The 17,500-nt window shown below is 38.9% G+C and overlaps 3 protein-coding genes across 4 annotated transcripts in view; 2 read left to right on the plus strand and 1 right to left on the minus strand.

The window, feature by feature from the left end:
• sept10 (septin 10) overlaps positions 1 to 8,186 on the minus strand; it is a 14,709-nt gene extending 6,523 nt beyond the window's left edge. For both annotated transcript variants that reach the window (XM_043230532.1, XM_043230533.1), the window contains exons 1-5: positions 8,030 to 8,186; positions 6,797 to 6,911; positions 6,363 to 6,558; positions 5,962 to 6,148; positions 3,520 to 3,681 (exon numbers count right to left, since the gene is read on the minus strand). In XM_043230532.1, coding sequence (XP_043086467.1) covers positions 3,520 to 3,681; positions 5,962 to 6,148; positions 6,363 to 6,558; positions 6,797 to 6,911; positions 8,030 to 8,059 — 690 coding nt within the window. In that variant the 5' untranslated portion in view covers positions 8,060 to 8,186. The remainder of the gene's footprint in view (positions 1 to 3,519; positions 3,682 to 5,961; positions 6,149 to 6,362; positions 6,559 to 6,796; positions 6,912 to 8,029) is intronic.
• Positions 8,187 to 8,389: 203 nt separating this feature from the next.
• On the plus strand, positions 8,390 to 11,670 carry sowahca (sosondowah ankyrin repeat domain family Ca). The gene is made up of 2 exons (XM_043230531.1): positions 8,390 to 9,416; positions 10,527 to 11,670. The coding sequence occupies exons 1-2, from the start codon at positions 8,730 to 8,732 to the stop codon at positions 11,295 to 11,297; spliced, it is 1,458 nt and encodes a 485-aa protein (XP_043086466.1). The 5' UTR covers positions 8,390 to 8,729; the 3' UTR covers positions 11,298 to 11,670.
• A 2,561-nt stretch (positions 11,671 to 14,231) lies between these two features.
• Positions 14,232 to 17,500, plus strand: part of akap17a (A kinase (PRKA) anchor protein 17A) — a 10,519-nt gene continuing 7,250 nt past the window's right edge. The window contains exons 1-2 of the mRNA XM_043230522.1: positions 14,232 to 14,388; positions 16,641 to 17,121. Of these exons, the coding sequence (XP_043086457.1) occupies positions 16,642 to 17,121 (480 nt within the window). The 5' untranslated portion in view covers positions 14,232 to 14,388; position 16,641. The remainder of the gene's footprint in view (positions 14,389 to 16,640; positions 17,122 to 17,500) is intronic.

Genomic DNA, 17,500 nt, shown 5'->3' on the forward strand with positions numbered 1-17,500 from the left:
ATAGAGAGAGAGAGAGAGAGAGAGAGAGAGAGAGAGAGAGAGAGAGAGAGAGAGAGAGAGAGAGATTTTTATTCAAATATTCAAATATTATTTTAGTAATTTAGTTTTTTTATTTACATACATATACATATATACATATATTATATTAGTTCAGTTTTAGTATATTTATGTGTTGTTGATGTGTTATAATTGCGTGCTTTTGAACCATTTGGCTTTCCGTAGTTCTGAGGTGATGTTGTTCCTGTCTGGAAACTGAAGATTGTTTCTGAAACCAGTTTTACGTTAAATATATTTTTTTATTGTCCATAAATGGAAAAAATGCAGAGGATCAAATTTAAACTGATTCATGATTGGGATTCCAGACATTTTTTTACTATATTATATTATATTTTTATATTATAGGTGTCACTTATTTTTATATTTAGTTTTTAACAAAATAAATATAATATTTAATATTTATAACCTGTAAACTCTGCACCTTATTACAAGTATGGTAGAACCATCACTTCCACCACAAAAGAAAGCTTTCTAAATAACCTTCCTGACTTATCTCAATTCCTTAGCTCATCCAATACGATGCAAAAACTTGATGATGTAACAGAAACTATGCACTCTCTTTTTTCTAGCACTTTAGATACAGTTGCTCCTTTGCACTTAAAAAAGATAAAAGAAAACAATCTGACTCCATGGTATAATGACAACACACGCACCCTAAAAGAGAGTAGCCGGAAAATGGAGCGCAGGTGGAGAAAAAACAAATTAGAAGTATTTCGTATTGCCTGGCGGGAGAGTATGCTGTCATACAGAAAAGCATTAAAAATAGCAAGATCTGATTATTTTTCATCCCTTTTAGAAGAAAACAAACACAACCCCCGGTATTTATTCAGTACAGTGACTAAATTAACAAAAAATAAAGCATCAGCAGGTGCTAATATGCCCCAAGAGTATAGCTGCAATGAGTTTATGAATTTCTTTACTTCTAAGATTGATACCATCAGAGATAAAATTGTAACTATGCAGCCGTCAACTACAGTTTCACATCAGATAATGAGCTTTAGATCCCCTAAGGAAAAATTACACTCTTTCTCTATTATAGGAGAAGAAGACTTGTACAAACTTGTTAAATCATCTAAACCAGCAACATGTATGTTAGACCCTGTTCCATCTAAACTATTAAAAGATCTGCTTCCAGAAGTCATAGATCCTATTTTGAACATTATTAATTCATCATTGTCATTAGGATATGTTCCCAAAACCTTTAAACTGGCTGTAGTTAAACCTCTCATTAAGAAACCACATCTTGATCCCAAAGACTTAGTAAATTACAGACCAATCTCTAATCTCCCTTTTCTGTCAAAGATACTAGAAAGGTAGTATCCTCACAACTGTATTCCTTTTAGAAAAAATGGTGTCTGTGAGGATTTCCAATCAGGTTTTAGACCGTACCATAGTACTGAGACTGCTCTCATTAGAGTTACTAATGACCTGCTTCTATCATCTGATCGTGGTTTTATCTCGTTATTAGTGCTATTACATCTTAGCGCAGCATTCGATGTACTAACGATCACAGCATTCTCTTGGATAGACTAGAAAACTATGTTGGCATTAGAGGAAGCGCCTTAGCATGGTTTACATCATATCTATCTGACCGCTATCAGTTTGTGGCATTAAATGAGGAGGTATCATATCGATCAAAAGTGAAATATGGAGTTCCTCAAGGCTCAGTGCTAGGACCGTTACTTTTCAACCTTTACATGTTACCTCTGGGAGATATTATCAGGAGTCATGGTGTTAGCTTTCACTGCTATGCTGATGATACTCAGCTCTATATTTCAGCGCAGCCTGGTGATACACACCAAATTGAGAATCTAACAGAATGCATAGTCGATATAAAAAGCTGGATGATGAGTAACTTCTTAATGTTAAATTCTGAAAAAACAGAGGTGCTAATAATTGGACCTAAAAACCCCACATATAATAATCTAGAACACAGCCTATCACTTGATGGCTGCTCTGTTAATTCTTCATCATCAGTTAGGAACCTAGGTGTGCTGTTTGACCATAATCTTTCCTTTGAAAATCATGTTTCTAGCATCTGTAAAACTGCGTTTTCCATCTTAAAAATATATCTAAATTACGACCTATGCTTTTCGACCTCTAATGCAGAAATATTAATTCATGCGTTTATGACCTCAAGGTTAGATTATTGCAATGCTTTATTGGGTGGTTGTTCTGCACGCAGCAATAAACAAACTTCAGCTAGTCCAAAAGCGCAGCAGCCAGAGTCCTTACTAGAACTAGGAAGTATGATCACATTAGCCCAGTTCTGTCAACACTGCACTGGCTCCTATCAAACATCGAATAGATTTTAAAATCCTATTAATTACCTATAAAGCCCTGAATGGTTTAGCTCCTCAATACTTGAGCGAGCTCTTATCACATTATAGTCCTGCACGTCCGCTGCGTTCTCAAAACTCTGGCCATTTGATAATACCTAGAATATCAAAATCAACTGCGGCGGCAGATCATTTTCCTATCTAGCACCTAAACTCTGGAACAATCTCCTAACTCTGTTCAGGAGGCAGACACACTCTGCCAGTTTAAATCTAGATTAAAGACACATCTTTTAACTTAGCCTACACATAACACACCAACACACCTTTTATTATTCAAATCCGTTAAAGGATTTTTAGGCTGCATTACTTAGATTTGCTGGAACCGGGAACACTACTCCTAAAATACGATGTACTTGTGACATCGTAAAAGAATGGCATCTACGCTAATATTAGTCCTGTTTCTTTCTCAATCTGTTTTCACAGTTTGTATCCAGACTAGATGGTGGATCAGCACCCAGAGATTATGTTCATCAGAGACCAGAAAACCTAGATGCGCCCGTCGACAGATTACCAGATCCTGATGCACACACACACACGCGCACACACTAAGTCATTTACACTATCTGACACAGCTGCGTTTAAAATTGAACTGGAGGTTAAGTGCTGGGCGTCCGGTCAGAGGAGAACTGACCCCAACTGAGTCTGGTTTCTCCCAAGGTTTTTTTTTTCTCCATTCTGTATGCATGGGGTTTTGGTTCCTCTGGCTTGCTTTATTGGGGACACTTAACTTCTAGTGACCATCATCAAATTGATTACAGAGACCGTCTCTGCATTTAATAAAGAACTGTTCACTCTCGTCACTATATATCCCTGTCATTATACTGTACAGTGCTTTGATGCAACCTGTGTTGTTAAAAGCGCTATTTAAATAAAAATGATTGATTGATTGATTGATAATATAGAATATAAATATAAGATAAATATATTATAGAATTTTGTTCTTATTTTAGATTTGTATTAAATTGAATGCTTTAAAGTATAAAAAAATTATGCAAATGTTTAATGAGTCAAATGTTTAATCAGTCAAACTATATATATAGTTATTGTTATATATATATATAATGCATTGTTATATACACACATACACACACACACACACACAAATAAAGTTGTTATGACTCACGTTCATGGCGGTGTTGATCTTGGCCACGGTCTCGTCGTCGATGGGAAACTGGTAGATCTGGACTCCGTTGCTGACCAGCTCGCTCATGATCTTGATCTTGAACTTGTGCAGCTCGCTCTTGGAGATGGTGTCCGCTTTAGCGATGACCGGGATGATGTTGACCTGCGAGCAGAAGCAGAGCCACGGAGCGATGCAGAGAACCAAACAAGAACCTCCGGCGCTGGCTGGAGAAGATACGAGGTGCTGTATAGAATTCTATTTTATCTACGTTAAAATTACAAAACAAACTCTTTACCCTTTCTTTAAGACTAATAAAGTTATTATGGACTATACTGGTCAGAGAACTGGCCCCAGGTTTGTTTTGGGTTTTTGGTCTCTTAGTTTTTATTAGATGCAGAGTAATAATAATAAAGTGTTTTGTTTATAAGTGATTAATATCTGTGTCAGTCCTCAGCAGCACAGATATATTTGTAGAAATAGACAACAAAACGCTGTATCAGACCAAGTTATCTCTTTCTTTTATGTCAAAAATCATTAGGATATCAAGTAAAGATCATGTTCCATGAAGATATTTTGTAAATGTCCAGCCGAAAATATATCAAAACCTATCAGTAATATGCTTTACGAAACTCATTTGGACAACTTTAAAGAAGATTTTTTTTTTGAAAAGAGTTGCATCTCAGACAAATGGAGAGATGATTTATTCAGATTTCAGATGTTATGTTAATCTCATTATCTCAAATATCGACACTTGTGGCTGGTTTGGTGGTGCAGGGTCACATACTTGTCTGAGATACAACGATTTAAAAAAATCTGGAATCTGAGGGGAACAAGAACGAGAGAATTTTTGAAGAAAATAACCTTTAAATTTGTGCAAATGAAGTTCTTAGCAATGAATGTTACCAATCAGAAATGAAGTTATATTTATGGTAAGAAATATACAAAGTATCTTCACAGAACATGATCTTTAATTAATATCCTAATGATTTTTGGCATAAATAACAAATGTATAATTTTGACTCATACAGTGTATTGTTGTCTAATTCTACAAATAGATCTGTGCTGCTGATGACTGCTTCTGTGCTCCAGAGACACCTGTCCTAAACCCGTCCCAAGCCTGTCCCAAACCCGTCCCGAACCTGTCCTAAACCTGTCCTAAACCCGTCCCAAGCCTGTCCCAAACCCGTCCCGAACCTGTCCTAAACCCGTTCTAAACCCAACCCAAGCCTGTCCTAAACCAGTCCCAAACCCATCCTAAGCCTGTCCTAAACCCGTCATAGACCTGTCCTAAACCCATCCCAAGCCCGTCCCGAACCTGTCCTAAACCCGTTCTAAAACCAACCCAAGCCTGTCCTAAACCAGTCCCAAACCCATCCTAAGCCTGTCCTAAACCCGTCCTAAACCTGTCATAGACCTGTCCTAAACCCATCCCAAGCCTGTCCTAAACCTGTCCCAAGCCTGTCCTAAACCTGTCTCAAGCCTGTCCTAAACCTGTCATAGACCTGTCCTAAACCCGTCCCAAGCCTGTCCTAAACCCGTCCCAAGCCTGTCCTAAACTCGTTCTAAACCCAACCTAAGCCTGTCCTAAACCCGTTCCAAGCCTGTCCTAAACCTGTCATAGACCTGTCCTAAACCTGTCATAGACCTGTCCTAATCTCGTCCCAAGCCTGTCATAGACCTGTCCTAAACCCATCCCAAGCCTGTCCTAAACCCGTTCTAAACCCGTTCTAAACCCAACCTAAACCTGTCATAGACCTGTCCTAAACCCGTTCCAAGCCTGTCCTAAACCTGTCCTAAACCCGTCCTAAACCTGTCATAGACCTGTCCTAAACCCATCCCAAGCCTGTCCTAAACACGTTCTAAACCCAACCTAAGCCTGTCCTAAACCTGTCATAGACCTGTCCTAATCCCGTCCCAAGCCTGTCCTAAACCTGTCATAGACCTGTCCTAAACCCATCCCAAGCCTGTCCTAAACCCGTTCTAAACCCAACCTAAGCCTGTCCTAAACCCATCTCAAACCTGTCCTAAACCCGTTCTAAACCCAACCTAAGCCTGTCCTAAACCCATCACAAACCTGTCCTAAACCCGTTCTAAACCCAACCTAAGCCTGTCCTAAACCTGTCATAGACCTGTCCTAATCCCGTCCCAAGCCTGTCCTAAACCTGTCATAGACCTGTCCTAAACCCATCCTAAACCTGTCATAGACCTGTCCTAAACCCATCCCAAGCCTGTCCTAAACCCGTTCTAAACCCAACCTAAGCCTGTCCTAAACCCATCTCAAACCTGTCCTAAACCCGTTCTAAACCCAACCTAAGCCTGTCCTAAACCCATCCCAAGCCTGTCCTAAACCCGTTCTAAACCCAACCTAAGCCTGTCCTAAACCCGTCCCAAGCCTGTCCTAAACCGCCAGGTCAGGTCTAACGCGTCTAACACCAGACTGACCTTGCTGTCCAGCTTCTTCATGGTGACCAGGTCTAAGGATTTGAGCGAGTGTCCGGACGGAGCGATGAAGTAGAGACACGCGTGGATCCTGGAGTCGTGATAGTTATGAAGAGAGCGCTTGATCTTCAGCTCCTCCTGCAAGTACGACTCGAACTGCGTGTCGATGTAGTCCACTATGTGCTGATAACTAGAACCGAGACACAACACAGACTCGAGATCAGGAGGAGGGGTCCGCTCCAAAAGATCGGGAGCAATGGATGTGAATGGGTGCCGTCAGAATGAGAGCACTCCGGTCCGGCCGGAGCTGAAACTCTCCCTGCGACGGCACCCATTCACACGACGCCTCTCTTGATCCGATGAAGAAATGCACTCAACTCCGCTCCAAAGCATCGGAAACTCACCTCTCTTGCTTGTTCATCTGGTCCCCGAAGCCGACGGTGTTAACCACGGTGAGCTTCAGACGAACGTTGCTCTCCTGAAGATCGTACGTCTGCGCTCGCAGCTTCACCTTCGGCTCGAAGTGGGACGACTCGAAATTCTCGAAGTTGGTGTTGAAAAGAGTGTCCATCAGAGTGGACTTGCCGATCCCAGTTTCACCTGCACGAGAGAAACAACAACAAAACCATAATAAAAGACAACTCCCTGCATCTCAAATCAGGTCAGATTTCCATCAAGTGAGCGTCAGGATTACTGAAGTCATGTTTCCAGAATATTTCTCAGTCGGCATTGCACTCGTGATTTCAGTCTCGTCTTAACTGAAGATACAGAGCGGACGCTGATATACAGATCAGTTTATAGAAATATGAGCATCTGCAGAAGGTTATGGCGGTTTTACCAATGCACAAGATGTTGAAGCAGAATCCCTGGCTGGTGGACTTGTTGACCAGTTGATCTGGCAGACTGTCGAACCCAACATGTCCTGATAGAGCCAGAGGACGGGCGTTCTTGTCCTGGAACCAGAGAGAAAACATGACGTGTGTCCGAAACACTGACTTACAGTGACATTTTTATACATTTTAACTTTAGATTTTTCAACTTTTAAACGCGGTCTCAGACTTTAACATCTATTCTGTGTTTCATAGAACTTTAGATAAATGCTTCGACCAAAATTGACAAGTATTTCTAACAGGTTCCACAACTAACCTGACTAGTAAGCTTCGTAAAAACTCGTGAAAAAGTTAAAAACAAATATTAGCCTGGCAATTGTTAATTTAAACTGGGGATTTTGTTCATAATTCAGATTGATAAATGTGAAATTTGCATTCTGATTATTTATAGGGTTTTTTTGTATTTACGGTTTAATATTTTGAATTTGGTTTTATTTTATATTTTAAGTTTTCCTTTTAATTTAAGTACAATATTTTTATTTTAAGTGTATGTGTGTGTATATAATATATATATATATATATATATATATATATATATATATATATATATATATATATATATAATATTTTTTTCCAATATCCAACTTTCAATATGGATGATTGTATTCAGATGTATTCTAATTGCTCATTCGGATTCGTAAATCAATGAATGAATTACAATTTATAAATAAAAATACACCTGAGATGATGCAAATAACTCATGAATTAGATGCATTTATTAAAGTTTATAAATCAATGAATTGTTTTCGGACCTAAAAGTAGTCAGATGAACTTTTCCAGATTGTTGATTCGTATCGATGAGTGTGTTCGGAATGCACAAATGCACATATTCAGAAATCTGATTTATCTGAAAGCAGATAAATGTTTTTTAACTGATAAATCGAGTACGGAATGTATTCTGATTGATTATTCGGAATGAGAAACGCATTACGATTGCTCGTTCAGACACGGGGGTAGAAATCGGATAAACGGGTCACAGACTGATTCAGATCGACAGATTAGATATTTCTTAATCAAACTGATTAGTCGGATGTTTGTTTACAGATTAATAAATGAGGCGGGAGCGCGCTCGTCGGGTCGGGACACTCCCAAGCGCGCGCACGCCAACTCGCTCCCAAACTTCACGAGCCACGGAAACGAGAAAAGACCCAGAACCGGGAACGCGTCGATCGCAAACGTACCATCTGTCGAACCACGTCAGAAGAAGCCATTTGCGCGGAGAAAGCGGCGAATATACGCGGAAAAACCGGATCGCTTTCGGATGAAAGTCAAAAGTTGCCTCGTCCAATAATTTCCAGCTGACACGCCACTGGGAGCAGCTGCCGTACCATTCCGGCGTCTCTGAGGGGTGCGCTGCCAATCCGAGTCGATAAAGTATATCGACTTCAAGTTTATAGTACATTAGCAAACACTTTAGTACAATAACACGTTGATTTAACCCGAATTGACAATATAAATCACGCTAGGATCCATTAATTAAAACCTCTAAATCTCAATGGAGCGCCAACCGCCGCTTGTCCCAGCAAAGTGGTACGTTCCAACCGGGTGTAACTGGAATCCATTTTGGCTCGACGCGGAGCCGCTTCCCGGCTCGACGCCGGGTGCGCTTGAGCCCAAATGAACGCCGCCGCGATCCAGTTGCAAACTAGTGATTCTGTTCTCTAACAAGAGTTGCTAGGATGCAAACATCACCTTCATAAGCTCTACCGACCCCTATCTGATACATTCAGTACTCGATCTCATCGACAGGCTAATAAGACGAGACGCGATGCGTTCGCCGGCGTACAGACGAACGAGATAAAAACCTGTCAGAACGGCGCAGGCGCGTTAGGCGCTGATTTGTACATTCGCTTATTTATTATAATCATAAAATATGATATAATGGCGACGGAGTGCACGCAGGAATCCGTCCTGGACTTTCTATTGGAAAATGGGGGGCGTGTGAAAAACAAGGACTTGGTCGCGCATTTTAAAGTCTTTCTCGGCAGCGAAAATACGAAGCGAGCCGTGCTAAAAGAGAGATTTAAGCGCTTTGTGGACAACATCGCCTACGTGAAGCAAGAAAACGGGGAGAAAGTGGTGTGTTTGAAGAAGAAGTACAGATACCCAGAGATGCGCGGCGGGCGCGCGCAGGAGGAGAACGAGGATGAGGATGACGAAGGCATCAACAGAGCAATCAGTGCATTGCATTTAGAAAAGAGCCTCGGCGTGCACGACGAAATCAGCGAGCGGGGGAAGCTCGAGAGAGATGCTGAGGAGGAGCTCAGAGTGTCTGACATCGCGCTGATCGAGAAGGATAACGAGAGCGAGCGTGGGAATGATGTGACGAGCCTCTCTGATGCTCAGTCAACAGGAGAAGAGGAATCTAGGGCAGGAGAAGCGGAGGTTGGCAGAGCTTCTGTCGCGCCACAGGTCGCCGTCAGTAGACGGAGGACATCCAGGGGATCTCAGCGGAGTCTGCTGGGCTCTTCTGAGGACGCCGCGCACGAGGCGCACAACGAGGAGGGCAGCACCCCGAAGGGCAGCCGCAAGAACTTCATAGAGCTCATGATGAGCAGTTCTCCACAGGTGGGACGGGTGCTAATGCATGCCATCATCATCATAATAATGCGATAGAATATGATGCCTGTAGTGCATAGCGTGTAAAAGCGCGAGGCATATTGCAAATGCATGCAGTGAACAACGCAAAAGCACATAATGCTGCATATGCATATAAAATACAATACACGTTAGGTATTGTGCAAAATCACATAATGCATGTAGCAGTAAGCGCATCATTTACATGACGTATAATGTAAATTAGCATCATTCAAAATCATATGAGCAATGAGTAATCCAAGTGCACATAATACATATGATATGTAACCCATATGCGCACAATGCATGTAATAATGATTATGCACGATGCATGTAGTGTATAATCCAAATACACATTATGCGTATAATAATCAAAAATCACGTAATGCATGCAATATATACTGAATATGAACATAATGTGCATCATGTATAATCAACATGTACTTAGTGATGCATATGAACGTAATGCATGTAAAAATTATTCAGGAAAATATGCATATAATATATAATCCACAATGCGCATTACGTGTATGATATATAATGCAAAACTGCATAATGCATGTAACACGTAATCTAAATGTACATAATGTATACGAATATAATTGAAAATTGCATAATGAATGTAATTTATTTTGCAAATGCACATAATGCATACAACATATAATGCAAAAGCACATAATACCTAATAACATATAATACCTAATATAAATGTATATAATGCATGCAATATGTAATGCAAAATCACGCATATAATACAAAATAAACTGTACGTATTGCATACGATGTATAATGCATAATGCATATAATGCATAATCTAAATGTACATAATGCACGATGTATTGCATGCACAGTCATTCCGTGCTCGTCAGTGAAGGCCTCTCCATCTCAGAACAGGTGAAGGAGATTTATTACTAATCAAAGAACCAGCTTTATTGACGAGATGCGCTTGACTATTGCATGCAATCAATCGTACATATTGCATGCAACATACAATGCAAAAACACATAACGCATATAACACAAAATCAACCGTACATATTGCATGCAATATATAATGCAAAATCACATAACGCGTGTAATGTTGAATCCCGCTGTATAACAGGTGAGACGCTCTCTGGTGCACCGTCACTCTCAAGGGCAGCTGTCGGCCCGAGCGTGGTCCGCGGACGAGGACTTGGTGACTCTAGACCCGCTGGAGCACGAGTGGATGATGTGTACGGCAGACGGGGAGTGGGACAGTCTTCAGCGGCTGCTCGAGTGTGAGCCCACGCTCATCTCCAAGAAGGACTTCGTCACCGGCTTCACGTGCCTGCACTGGGCGGCCAAGCAGGGCAAGCACGAGCTCCTCGCAGCGCTGGTGGGTTTCGCCAAGCGCCACGGCGTCGCCGTCAACGTGAACGGCCGCTCCAGCGCCGGCTACGCGCCGCTGCACCTGGCCGCCATGCACCACCACGTGGAGGTGATGAAGCTGCTGGTGGGAGCGTTCGACGCGGACGTGGAGGTCCGGGATTACAGCGGGAAGAAAGCGGCGCAGTACCTCCGATCCAGCGCCGCGTGCGACATCAAGGACATCATCGGAGCCGGCGCGAGCCCCGACGCAGAGAACGCCTCCGGGAGCCGATGGAAGCTCCCTCGAGTCCTGCAGACCAACCTCAACCCTCTGCGCTTACTCAACGGCCCCGAGGAGCCGGCGGCAGACGCTCAGCACCGGCCCCGCTCCCTGTACCGCAGGGCCTCCATCGGACGCATCCGGCTGCAGAGGAACCGCTTCAAGACGCAGATCGTCCACAGCACCTCGTTCAGAGAGAACGACGAGGGAGAGACGCTCAAGAGCCCCGTCAAGTCCAGACCCGTATCCAACCTCTTCGGCTGAGACCGGAACCTCATACAGCGACAGAAAGGAATATTCAAATGATGCAATTCTGGAAAATAGATATAAAATAGGTTAAAATAGTCCTGTAGAGTGCACATGAAAGAATAAGGTTTTATTAGTGAACGATACTTTATTAGTTATGATCATTTCATTATTTACTAATACATTGTCAAATTAAAAGTTGTATTTGTTAACATTAACCAATGCACTGTGAACAAACATGAACAAACAGCTGTGTGTGTGTGTGTGTGTGTGTGTGTGTGTATATATATATATACTATATACTAGTGCTGTCAAATTATTAATTGCCTTAATATCCAACAAACTTATTATTGTTTACATAATATATATGTGTGTGTGTGTATATATATATATATATATATATATATATATATATACACTATATATATTTGAAAATGTTTCAACCTTATATAATTAATGTAATATATTCTAGGTAAATATTTAAAAAGTACAAACTTAACTTTAATTTATTAATTTAATTAATTAATTTAATTAATTTAATTTTAATTTATACACGCATATGTGTTTATATATGCATAGTAAATATACATGTATGATGTAAACAAAAACATTTATTTTGGATGCAATTAATTATTTGACAGCACTATGTCGTGTGTGTGTGTGTGTGTGTGTGTGTATATATATATATATATATCTCAGATTAAATACAAGTAGCTTAATTAAAAAGGTTTTTTTATAACAGAAGAAGCACAATCATGTAATAGAAATGTTCTTCAGGTATTTATAATGTTGATTTTTTTCAGTTTAAACTGGATCTTTACGCATGAAAATGTACACAGCAGCTGCTTTTTACATTTCTAGGTCTGATGAGGAAGAGAAACTGGAACCGATTTGAATATTTTGATGCAATCGTGTCCTTTATCAGAATTATGCACCGCTGCTTTATGATGAAACATGTAAGTTATGTAGGTTTTGTATTTCCTCGGATGCACTTTGTGTTTTAGCTGTTCTGTGTGTGTTCTGTGCCTTTAAGGATGCTCTTCCGGACACAGACTGTGATTTCAGCGTGTTTATGTGCTGAAGCTGCTGTTTGAGCGGCCGGAGAGGACCGGTTCTCCCCAAACACCGCAGCCAATGGGTGCCGTCAGAGTGAGCCAACATGAGTCTGTGATAACTTCCATTTCGGGGTGAACTGTTCCTTTAACGGCCCGTGCGATGCACTTTTAGCTGATCACACCTACTAAGCTTTATTACGTGATAGCGTTTGTTTTGAGAGCTTTTGATCCCCAATTACTAAACCACTAACCCCGAATGTGCGTTCTCAGTCCAAGTGCCTTGATCGATGACGAATCCTTCCTGAAACACGTGTGAGGTCCATGAAGAGCGCTGTTTGCTGTCGCTATGGCGTCGCCAGGGTGGTTGCTAGGTGACGCCGCAGCATCTGGACGATGCTCGTTCGCGCGGAAGCTCTCAAGTTTTGTCCGGTCCTCGCTGGCCGTCTGCTGTCGGTGCATTATTCATCTGAAGACGTTCAGGAAGGCTTTCTCTGTGGAAACGAGGGCTTGTTCTGCTTGTCGTTTCCCGTGACATCCGATCGAGCAGACACGGCCGGTGAAGTCAAGCCAGTACGGCAGCTTTTCCTGGCTGCAAGCTATAAAGCTGGTGTTTGTGACGCTTGTCCCGACCTGTTTTTACACGACAACATGCATCTGTGTTTGCTTCATCAGATATACACTGCACCTGGAATAAAGAGTGTCATGTGACCTGTTACATATACTCATTATATACTTCAAGTGATGCACTTTTAAAACTTATCAGCATATTAGACTCCTTTATTTTGACCTTTATGCCCTTTTTAAAGCGTCTAATGTGATGGAATTGCTGTGATTTTCAAAAGCAAATATTACAGGACATAATCTTCCTTTTATTGGTTGTACACTTTGTATATTTTTCTGGTTCCCAGTGAGCCTTTTACACAAACAGTTTGGCACAAAAACGTGTTTTTCCAGAAATAAACGTCTCTTTTCTCCGGGCTGTGATTCGTCAGGATTAAGTGTCACACGTTCGCTCTTGCTTCGCTGTTTTCAGGTTGTTTTCTGAACATTAAAGGTTGATTCACTCAATCAGATGATATAATTAGCGGAAATCTTAGCGAAGACGCCGAAGGGTTCGTGAATCATATTCCTCCACACTTTATTCAAGTCTTTTCCTTCTGAACACGTGAGAGGGTTTAGGCTCTGAGTCTGGGTTTTCTTCAGAGATTAACATTGTTTCCAGCTTTAGACCTCATGAACTTTTACTTTTCTTTCTAGTTAGAACTAGTCATAATTAAGATGAATAAAATATTTGTTTAAACTCATCAGTCAGGAGAATTTTCTGTCCCTTAAAATGCTTTTAGAGAAAAACATTTTAAGATATTTTTTAAGTTTCTAGTTTTAAAGGATAGATTATAGATTTTTTTGAAATTTTTTTATTTTTTATTTCATTTATTTATTTAATCATTGCCGTATTTTTATTTAATGATCTGAGCATAACTATTATTACCCAATATCATCAAACTGATTTTAAATAAAGACAACGTTATAGATTTAAAGGCTAGATTATAAAACAACAATAATATTTTTCTTACTTGTACATAAGGAAATCTATTTTTCCACACAAATATTTTATTTTATTTTAAATAATTTATTATTTGTTATTAATGAATAATTTATTATTCATTAAGATCATTTCATCTCGATCTGAGAGTAGCTATATTGACATTAACAAATAAAACATAAAGAGCATGAGTAAATTGCTTTTAAGAATGCTTTTAAGAAATAATTCTAGTTTTTAAGTATAGTTTTTATTAATTCTATCTTAAGGATCTCTAAATTGTTTCGCCACCCAAATATTTAACTGAACTTATTTAGTTTAATTTCTTTATATTTTGATAAAGACCGGAGCTGCGGTTCCATCGGTGACCGCCTGAGGGCAGCAGAGCTCCTCGGTGACTTCCGGTGGCTGCGCGTGACGTATGCGGAAGCGGCCGGCGGCATCATGTCCGTTTGTTTCGGCTGCGCGCGGGCTGCTGTTGTTATTGATGCTTCGGTCCAAACTCTCCCGAGAGGTTAGTAATCACCCACACGTCCGTATCTCAGCTAGAAAGACTAGTTTAACTGCGCTAACCCGTGTGTCTCCATCATCCGGGTCAGTGACCGTTAAACCGCGAAACGATCCTCACGAATCAATAACTCATCAATAATCTCCTCATCTGTTTATAATACCGTCATTACTTCATAACCACAGTCATGTTTCCACAAGCTCTTCCTTCATTTCTGATCAGTGTGTCCACAGTTCAGTTCCAGAAGTTTGATTTACCTCAGAAGTACTGGAGTAAAACCATAACCTCACTCTCTGGGGTTTTCTCAATCAGTTCAGTCTTTCTCTTCATGACTTTGTTTGTTAAAGTTCACGCTATTTTTCTAGTACTTATAACTAAAGTACTAATAACTCGACCATAACTAGTACAGACTAGATATATATATATGTATAGACTATATATATGTATATATTTATATATATGTATATGTGTATATATATATATATATATATATATATATATATATATATATATATATATATATATATATGTATATGTGTATATATATATATATATATATGTATATATATATATATATATATATATATATATATATATATATATATGTATATATATATATATGTATATGTGTATATATATATATATATATATATATATGTATATATATATATGTATATGTGTATATATATATATGTATATGTATATATATATATGTATATGTATATATATGTATATGTGTATATATATATATATATATATATATATATATATATATATATATATATATGTATATGTATATGTATATATATATATGTATATGTATATGTATATATATATATAAATATATATGTGTGTCTGTGTGTGTGTTTGTGTGTCCACGCTGCCTCTGTTGTATTTAAAACAAAGTCTTTAATTTATATATTTATTAGATTTTGAGTTTATATATTTTGAGTTTTAGTAATTTGGCCTAAATTAAATGAAAACCATTGCTTTGGCAACTAATTTAATGAAAATATAACTGGAATTTACTTGACTTAACAAAGCCTTTTTAAAAAAAACATAAATGTATTTTAACCATTATAATTGTAGTAATTTAAATATTTGTATTTTATTTTATTGTTTTTATTTGAGTTTGGTTGCAATGACTCACTCTAAAGTACAATTCAACTATAACTGAAGTTTTTTTTTATTTAATTTACATGCATTTTATTTCATTTAGTTTGAATGCTTTTATCGTTTTAGTTCAAGTTTAAATGTTTGTGTAATGTTTAGTTTAAAGCGCTTCATTTGTTTTTCACAGAAACATTTTAGCATGTTATCATGTTTTTATTGTGTACGTGTTAACCATTTTCAGTGCTTAATACAATTGCATGATAGATGTGTGTGTGCTGTGCATATTCATCACGTATTTATAAACACCCACATGCATGCATATATTAAGAAAGATGTGTTTATAAATTAAATAAATTATTTGAATATAAAAATAAGTTTTCTTTTACATAAATGTATAAATAAATACACACATGCATATATTTATATTCAAATAATTAAAGTTGTGTTTATAAATGTAAATAAATTATTTGAATATGAAAATAATATTTTTCTTTTACATAAACACATGCATATATTTATATTCAGATAAAGTTGTTTATAAATAAATTGTATTTTTTATATTCAAATAATTTTTGTATAATTAATGTATCTTTTACATAAATTTATAAATGCACAAGCATATATTTATATTCAAATAATTGAAGTTGTGTTTATAAATTAAAAAAAGGTTATTTGAATATAAAAATATTTTTATTCTTTTACATAAACACATGCATATATTTATATTCAAATAAACTTGTTTATGAAGTAAATAATTTCATTTTTATATTCAAATAATTTTTCTTTTACATAAATGTATAAATACACATATGCATATATTTATATTCAAATAATTTATACGATAAATATATTTAATTTATAAGCACACCTTTCTTAATATATGCATGCATGTGTTTATTTATATATATATATATACACACACATAATAAATATGCACAGCACACACATCATGCAGTAGTTTTTTTTGTTTTAGATGTGATAATTGTTTTGGAAGCACTTGTTTTATTTAAAATAACCCAGCTGTGGTTTGACTGAGATGGTTTGGAATGCACAATGAAAACAATAGCTAAAAAGAGTCTTTGTGTGTGTGTGTGTGTGTGTGTGTGTGTGTGTGTGTGTGTGTGTGTGTGTGTGTGTGTCTCCAGCATGACGTCAGTGGTCAGCGACACGGCCGCGGCGGTGGACCTGTGTCCCGAGCTCAACCTCTTCCTCAAACCCATCGCCCGGCTCACGGTCAGCGTGGCTCTGCCTCACCTCAAGACGCCCGGTAAGTCCATCTCCAACTGGGAGGTGATGGAGCGGCTGAAGGCCATGGTGCATCCGGAGCAGTTCTCCTCGCTGCGCATCTCCAAGAGCACCATGGACTTCATCCGCTTCGAGGGCGAGGTGGAGAACCGCAGCGCCGTCCGACGCTCGCTGGCCAAGCTGGACGCTAAGAGCATCAAGCTGAGCGGCTTCACGGACGTCCTGAAGATCCGCGCCGTCGAGCACAAGACCGACTTCCCCACCCGCCACGACTGGGACTCCTTCTTCAGAGACGCCAAGGACATGAACGAGACGGTTCCCGGAGAGCGGCCGGACACCATTCACCTGGAAGGACTGCCCTGCAAGTGGTTCTCTCCCAAGGTGAACACGCGCGAGAACATCACTTCCTGTCGGCAAGCTCTTTCTGTTTAGCGAGGCGACCCGAAAAAGAATAGTGGAGATCTAGGCCATAGCGGGTGAAGATTTAAAGCCTTTGCATTGTTTTATCTAAAAATGAGCACGCTTTACTATAAGACTCATTAGTTTACACCAGCTAAGAATAAATGACACTGCTACAGCATTTATTATTATTATTATTATTAGTTCATATTCATTTCAGCAGGTTTAATGCACACTGACCAATGATTGACTGCATTGTTATTAACTAACATGAACAAAGAGGAATAAATACAGCAATAAATGTATTGTTTATTGTTTATAATGCCACTTTATTTTTGTGCAGTAGATGTATTTAGCAGCA

Source organism: Puntigrus tetrazona, unplaced genomic scaffold, assembly GCF_018831695.1.
Source record: "Puntigrus tetrazona isolate hp1 unplaced genomic scaffold, ASM1883169v1 S000000173, whole genome shotgun sequence".
In the NCBI taxonomy this organism is placed as follows: Eukaryota; Metazoa; Chordata; class Actinopteri; order Cypriniformes; family Cyprinidae; genus Puntigrus; species Puntigrus tetrazona.

Excerpts from the sequence above, each read along its gene's own strand:
- sowahca (XM_043230531.1), top strand. The coding sequence starts at position 8,730 with ATGGCGACGGAGTGCACGCAGGAATCCGTCCTGGACTTTCTATTGGAA. Across the intron at positions 9,417-10,526 it reads TGATGAGCAGTTCTCCACAG|GTGAGACGCTCTCTGGTGCA; the intron begins GTGGGACGGGTG and ends GCTGTATAACAG.